This window comes from Stylophora pistillata, chromosome 9 (assembly GCF_964205215.1).
Source record: "Stylophora pistillata chromosome 9, jaStyPist1.2, whole genome shotgun sequence".
NCBI lineage: Eukaryota > Metazoa > Cnidaria > Anthozoa > Scleractinia > Pocilloporidae > Stylophora > Stylophora pistillata.
The window spans coordinates 4,073,374-4,081,780 of NC_142527.1; the positions used below are offsets into that span (position 1 = coordinate 4,073,374).

Below are 8,407 nucleotides of genomic sequence, written 5' to 3' on the forward strand. Positions count from 1 at the left end.
TAACTCAACTTCCATGTACTCTGATAGTCCTATCACTGAAACAGAATAGAGGCGCTTATTGGGATACGAGTGTTTACCCAATAAGGGGGGGGGGGGCTTATTTATAAAAATCTGATTCAAGGGGGTGGTTGTCAGAGAGGGGGCGCCTATTGGAACGCTAGAGCTAAACCGAATCATTACAGTAATTTATTTGTTAATTCATCCCCTTTTTTCCCGAGGAGGAACGGTGTTGAAAATTGGATTTTGCAAGCGATTTGTATCTTGTTTTATAAGATTACGTGGTCGATTCAAGTGATTTCTGAGATCGAAATTTGGCCCCTCGCGCTTTTAGTGCAGCAGTCGTTTGGAATAGAGCCCCTAATGATCTTTTCAAAGAGTCTACAAATCTCGAAAATGTTGAATTCTCAATTACAGTCAAGAATAAAGTCTTGGAAGTTCTGGGAATATTTTTGTTTCTTGCTTTAATATTTTCGTCGATGCTGTCATTTATATCGCAAAGACAAGTCTTATTTACGAAAAAACCGTGTTGGGTTTACCCGACTCAGAAAAGACCATCCAAATTGATGATGATAAAACACTCGCTCCTTCTTTTTTCCCATGAACATCATTTTTTAAGAAAAGCGGGAGCTAAGGAAAATAATTCTTTTGTTTCCTGTCCGTCCACTGCCCCATGCTGTTTTCAGTTGTCTTTCTCTTGTCGCCAGAGAGCACCATCAAACTGAGTTCAGAAACAATCCTCCAGCCGGTTTACACTAATGATCACCTTTATTCTTCCCTTAATTACTTCTTTCAGTTTGTCCTCATAACCACGTTTGTTTCATTCAGTGTTTTCGGCCTTTTTGTTAATTACGTAAAAAATACTACAAATTTAATGCAATGTATCACACCGGATACGTAACATTTGCCATTATACTGGAATGATAATATTTACATATCACGCAATCTACTGTTTGCGAGAGTTGTGTTATAAACACGTTCGTGATTCCACTTGTTATGTTGCAGTTCGTTATATCGCACTCTACATTATTTAAAATAACGATCTCTCACATCTACTTCCTCTGTCTATTATTTTTCAACTCATTGCGTAACTTAGGCGCACGCTTGACGGTACCTGCAGTGCTGCAGGTTACTTAAAGCAAGCGGTTTGTTCATAATTTCACAATTTCGAGTGCAATAGACATGAAAATACTAGGGTCACATTAAAGGTTTTTTAATCGAATGTCCAGAGTCACGAGAAGACACACGGGGCTTACACTGTAAGTATCCCAGAGAGCTTCATACAATTCCTTATAATTTTATTATAAGGACTTGTATGAAGCTTTTTTAGCGTTAGTCGTGGCGTGGCGGGTGTTGTCACGCATGATCCTTGCGAGGATGAAATAGGCCAATGGAATTTGAATGCATACTAATACATTACATTTCACGCGTTCCTTCCATTATTACAGTGCCAGTACTACTGGCCCGTCTTGTCTGTTCTGTTTCACTATGCGAGCCAATTTGTTGTTGATATTCTCGAGGGTTTCCTCGGGTAAACTTAGCACATATATTATTCTAGAACAGCTGGCAGAATTCGATAGTTAGCATTCGTGACAGAATTAAAAAAGAACGCGTTCTGGACGGAAATGACTCTTGGGTTCTGTCAATAAATAATCTGTCTACTGTATTTCGTAGCTTAAATAGATTCTGACGGTCGTGAATCCTTCTCTCCTATAAAATTCTCGTTAAAAATTAGGCAATTCTTTTGGCTAATGCAGGGTTTTCGTTTGGAAACGAAGACCCTTTATGAAAAGCAGAAAATCCTTTGAAATTACGATTGTGAACGTACTCTGAACACTAGTAATTGTTATTTTAGCTTTTGATTTGTTAAGACAGTTCGCACGTGGTTTTTCTTGTTCTTTCTTCAGGCACCACTGCTTTCGGCTCTTGCATTTGTTTTTCTATGCAATGAGTCCAAATTTGGAACAGAAATCCCCATCGAAGGAGTGATCGGATTATTTTAGGGCTTACTAGGTTAAGCAGGCTTTATTCGGGCTTTTGAAAAAGGGTCTTTGTTTTCGTACCACAAAAACGAAGACCCTGCATTAGCCAAATGAATTGCTTACTTTTTAACGAGAATTTTCCAGCAGAAAAGGCTTAACGACCGTCAGCATCTATTTTAGCTACGAAAGAAGAGAAAGACTAGCAAAAACTAACGATAAAAACCGACGTTTCGGTGTCATCATGACGCCATTGTCAAGGAGAAATAAAAATAAAGTTTGTGGCAAGGTGTAACACTAAATTAGCATAAATATGTTACGAGCTAATTAAACAAATACTTTTGCGCGAGTTGAATCGCTTTGCACGTTCAGAGTGGGTTTTAAGTCTCTGATGAAAAGCATTTCGTTCACCAAACAATCGAACTTGTTACTACACTTTTTCAGAACGCTAAAACGTTTCAGTAGGTCTTTCGGGACTTCGCTGTGCCGTTCGTGGTAGTGTTTAAATATTGAAGATGCCTTTCGTTGATGTCCATCCACGCGTGTGTGTAAGTGTCCGCGTGTATAGCCCACATAACCCGCATCACACAGGTCACATTGACAAACGACGCGTTGTTGGTTGACAATCTGTGGCTTGATTTCTCGTACTTTAAGATCTTGGCCAACTTTGCGGCTAACAAATACAGAAGAAGATCCTAGATTTCATTGTTCGTAGAATTCTACCGATGACCATTGCAGATTCCGTGAGCCCTACAGGTTCCAGATTGGCACATTTATATGGGTTGCCAAAAACCCACAAAGAACAATTGGCTATGAGGCCTATATTATCAGCCACCGACACGTACAACTTTCCCCTTGCTAAATGGCTCGACGAGAAATTGAAGCCCTTGTCCCTTAATCAGTATACAGTTACTGATAATTTTGATTTCACAAAAGAGATTCACGAGCTGAAGATCAACAAGGGTGAAATCTTGGTTTCGTATGATGTCTCCTCGTTATTCACAAACGTGCCTTTGGACGAAACAATAGAGATCTTGGTTAACAGAGCCTTTTCGAACAATTGGTTCAATACTACCCACAATCTTGCCCTTACCAGAACAGATCTTACTGACCTCCTAAACGTAGCCACCAAAGGCCAACTATTTCAATTTAACGGAGCTCTATACGAACAGACAGATGGCGTTGCTATGGGGTCCCCTCTCGGGCCCTTATTAGCAAACGTCTTCATGTCATCCATCGAAGATACCCTTGAGCGACAAAGAAAACTCCCATCCTATTATCGTCGATATGTTGATGATACACTCACTGTAATGCCTGATCTAGCAACAGCAACTACCTTCTTGCATACCCTCAACAGCGCCCACACTTCGGTCAAATTCACCATGGAGGTGGAGAAGAACAGCAAGCTTCCTTTCCTTGGCACCGAACTACTCAACCATGCACCTCGGATTGAAACCAAGGTATATGTGAAACCAACAAACACGGGCCTACTATTACACTACCAAAGCCATGTAGACAATCGCTACAAACGGAGCTTGCTGAAAACTATGCTGGATCGCGCACACCGATTTTCTTCCTCCTGGGCCCATTTCTCTGATGAGTGTGATCGCCTAAAGAAAGTTTTCTCACGGCTTAAATACACGGAACGCCTGGTAAATTCTACCATTAACACCTTCTTACAATCAAGAATTGTTGGTACGCAGCCCACACAGACGCCCAAAGAACCAATATCCATTGTTCGTGTGGTCATACCTTTCAAAGATCAGGAATCAGCAAATTATGTTAAGAAAGAGCTCAAGAATCTTAGCATGAAGGTGCAGACCCTTGCCACAAACTTTATTTTCATTTCTCCTTGACAATGGCGTCATGATGACACCGAAACGTCGGTTTTTATCGTTAGTTTTTGCTAGTCTTTGCATTTCTAAATCTTTATTGATAAGAAAGAAGAGAAACAAGAGAAAACCATGCAGGATTCCAAAAATCGCTTAAATCAAGTTAAGTCGGTAAAATAACAACACCAGGAGCAAACAACACACGTATGGAATAAGGAAGTACAACTGATGATGGATTTGAAACTATCTGGGTTGAAATAATTAATACAAAAGGCAAAATTATTTTATGTTGTTGTACCTATAGACACCCTTCCTCAAGCCCCGTAAGGTTCAAAGAACATCTCGAGTCAACTTTATCTCAGCTAACTAGGGTAAATAAGTCCATCTTCATTATGGGTGATTTTAAAATAAACTTATTAAATTGTGAAAGTCATCCTGAATCTAATAATTTCTTGCTAATGCTAAACTCCTTTTCTCTTCTACCGTCTATCTTACAACCAAAACGTATTACTGAAAGATCAGCAACCCTCATTGATAAAATATTTGTAAATACTTATGCTATGAATGCCATCAGTGGTAACCTAGTCTCTAAAATCTCAGATCATCTTCCCTAATTCCTTATCGAAGACAATCTCATAGTCGATTTTAAAGTTTTCAACTATTATAAAAATGACTTTTCCAAACTTGATGAAGAGAAATTTATCAATGACTTTTCACGTCTATAGACTGGAATAATATCTCAAGTGATCATACAGATGCCAACACTAAATTCGATATTTTATATGATCAGATATCTCAACTTGTAAATACCATGTACCTTGTCGAAAGCTCTCCAAACACGAAATCAAGTTGTCTACTAAGCCCTGGATTAATAAATGTATTCTTGCCAAAATACGATATAGAGATGAGCTCTATTCCCAAATCTGTCCCAAAATCCCAAATGTGTCAACATTCAAATCCTAGTCTGATATATCTTCATAAGAAATTCAGGAATAGTGTTGTCAAAGAAAGTAAAGCTAGCAAATCCGATTATTTTAAAAATTACTTTTTGTGTAATAAGATTAATATGAAAACAATATGGTCTTGAATTGGATCAATCATCAACATCAGTAAAGTTAAAGCTGATTACTTTCCCAGTATTCTTGAAAGTAGTAAAACTGATGACAATCCCTGTGCTATTGCTAACATTTTCAAAGGTTTCTTTGTGAATGTAGCTAAAAACACTGACAAAGACATTCCATGTGGGGAACTGCTCTCTAACTTCTTTTATGAAGGCACTTTTCCTGACTCGATGTTTCTCTCCCTTATTACTTCAGTTGAAGTTGATTCATACATATCTCAAATGGATAATAACAAATCCATTGGTCCCTACAGTATACCAGTCTCATTACTAGAAATTTCAAGACTCATATTTCCCCACTTATCTCATCCCTAATTAATGATCCTTTCCTCTGTGGTATCTTCCCTAACAAACTTAAATTAGCAAAAGTTACCCCAGTTTTTAGAAAAGGCTGTGGGCAAGACAAAGATAACTATAGGCTAATATCAGTTCTATCTATTTTTAGTAAAATTTTTGAAAAGGCTATGTTTAAGCGCCTTTATGGTTTTCTTGAATATCATAGCATTCTTTATCCACCTTAATTTGGCTTTAGGCAAAAATGCTCTGCAAATCATGCACTGATACAAATTACTGAATCAATAGGCCATTTTACAGTTGTGTGCTTAGTTGCCAAGCCTTTGATTCAGAGTGAGGCTAAAGATGACCTTGTTGTGATAGAGACCTTTATCTAGTTAGCATGATAACAAAATGATTTACATTTGAAAGGCAGCAAGGTTTGTATCATAACAAGGTCATCTCTAGCCTCACTCCCATTCAAAGGCTTGGCAACCAAGCACACAACTGTAAAATGGACTATTTGTAACTCAATTGATAACAATGAGTTTGGCTGTGGCATTTTTATTGATCTAAAAAAGGCATTTGACACAGTTAATCATTCCATTCTTCTAGCAAAACTGAATCATTACGGAGTTAGAGGTAAAGCCTATGACTGGTTCAAATCATATTTGTCCAATAGAGAACAATTTTTATGTATAAATGGTCATAACTCTGATTCCCTGTCAATCACTTGTGGAGTACCTCAAGGTTCCATTCTAGGACCCCTGTTGTTTTTGCTATATATTAATGATTTACCAAACACCTCAAAACAGCTTAATTTTCATTTATTTGATGATGACACTAATACATATTGTTCTCGTAAAAACCTTAATGACCTTGAACTAATTCTAAATCAAGAGCTCCTTGCAGTGGCTGAGTGGATGAAATCTAATAGACTAGTTCTCAGTATTTCAAAAACTAATTTTGTTCTTTTCCATTCTAAAAGATTTAAACCATGCAGGTTATTAAATTTAAAGATTGATGGTGTGAACATCCATGAAGCTTCCACTATTAAATACTTAGGTGTCACTTTTGATTCAAATTTGACTTGGAAAAATCATATTAATGAACTCTGCTTAAAACTATCTAAAACTGTGGGCATATTTTCCAAATTAAGGTGTTATGTTTATGTTGATATTCCTATTATGCTTGACTAAATCGAAAGCCACAGGCTTAGATATGATATCTTCGCGACTTCTTAGGGAGTGCGCCGATCTGATAGCTGATCGTATGTGTTCTATTTTTAATCAGTCCATCAGATCATGTGTTTTCCCTCAGGAATGGAAATGCGCAAAGGTTATCCCACTTTTCAAAGAGGGAGATCACTCCGACTTAAACAATTATCGCCCAATTTCTATCGTCCCTATAGTAGCTAAGGTGTTTGAGCGTATCATTTACGACCAGGTTTACGGTTATCTCACTGAAATCAATTTGATTTCCAGCCAGCAATCTGGTTTTCGTTCGCTCCATTCAACTGTTACTGCCTTGTTGGAGGCCACAAACAATTGGGCCTTCAACATTGATAAAGGCAGTATAAATGCAGTTGTTTTTCTCGACCTAAAAAAGGCTTTTGATACCGTTCACCATACAATTCTTATGTCTAAATTATTCGAATATGGTATCCGCGGTATCGATTATGAATGGTTTAGCTCATACCTAGATAATCGCCATCAACAATGTTTTGTAAATGGTTCGCTCTCAATTAGTCAAGTTCTCACTTGTGGAATTCCGCAAGGAACAATTCTAGGACCTTTGCTTTTTGTTCTATACATAAATGATCTTCCTAATTGCCTGTCTAATTCTTTTGCACGTATGTATGCCGACGATACTCACCTGACCTTTGCCAGTAACAACATAGAAATGATCAATGATGTTATGAATCACGACCTATCCAATGTTAACACATGGCTCACTGCAAACAATGTTAATTGGATCATGTTAATTGGTTCATGTTAATTGGATCGCGGCAAAGGATAGGTACCTACGATACTTCCCCTAAACTAATCATAGGTGGTGACATAATTAAACAACTTAGCTCAGTCAAATCTCTGGGTGTACATATAGACGAAAACCTTTCATGGAATATGCACATTGAAAAAATAGCCAAGAAAATCGCATCGGGCATTGGAGCAATTAAACGTTGTAGGCCTTTTGTTAATCGAACCACGCTTGAGTCCGTTTTCAATGTCTTAGTTCAACCGTACTTTAATTACTGCAGCGAGGTCTGGGGGCATTGTAACAAGGGTCTTTCGAATAAGCTCCAAAAGTTGCAAAACCGGGCTGCCCGTATTCTGACCTTCTCCAGTTATGACACAAGCGCTGATCCTCTTTTTGTGCAACTTAACTGGAGACGGTTAGATACTCAGCGACAAATACAAGTGGCCACCATGGTCTATAAATCTATACATGGTCTTGCGCCCGACTATCTTGGTTCTCTTTTCACTAAATATGATCCTCCATATAATCTAAGGAACTCTGAAAACAAACTAGCTGTTCCATTGCCTCGCACCAATTTCCTGAAAAATAGCTTTAGCTATAACGGTGCGGTTATCTGGAATAGCTTGTCCCCTGAATTGCGGCAAGCAAAATCACTTCAATCCTTCCGAAATGGTTGTCGCAATTTCTTCCTCTGAATCGACAAAACACACACGGCATCTATGTAAAGCAGAATTTCTTTATTTTTTTCTATTTCACTTTTAAATTTTAGATCATGTTTATATAGATTAAAATAGATTGTAACTGTAATAATAGATTGTAATAATATTATTATTTTATCTGATAGATTTACCGTGTCTAAATAAAAATAAAGTTCAAAGTTCAAGACTATTCCTTAATTTACCCCTTTCTTACTTATGGCATTCAAGTTTGGGGTCTCACATACCCAAACTATCTAAAACCAGTTACTACTCTGCAAAAACGAGTTGTTAGAATAATGACCTTTTCTGACCCTAGATCTCATTCTGAACCACTGCTTATGTCTCTCAGACTCCTAAAATTCTCAGATATAATTCATCTTGAAATTCTCTCTTTTGTTTATCAGTGGTTCCATAAACTAAGCCCTTCTTGTTTTGTTAATTATTTCAACCTAGTATCTTCTATTCATTCCTATGATACAAGACAATCTCAGTTTGATAATCTGTAATAACACACATCCGACATGACTT

The 8,407-nt window shown here is 37.6% G+C and overlaps 1 protein-coding gene across 1 annotated transcript; it reads left to right on the forward strand.

Annotated features, from left to right (window-relative positions):
* The first annotated feature begins 2,313 nt into the window (after positions 1–2,313).
* On the forward strand, positions 2,314–4,241 carry LOC148722857 (uncharacterized). Its single transcript, XM_088734229.1, has one exon. The coding sequence runs from the start codon at positions 2,702–2,704 to the stop codon at positions 3,830–3,832; it is 1,131 nt and encodes a 376-aa protein (XP_088590355.1). The 5' UTR covers positions 2,314–2,701; the 3' UTR covers positions 3,833–4,241.
* Positions 4,242–8,407: the final 4,166 nt, after the last annotated feature.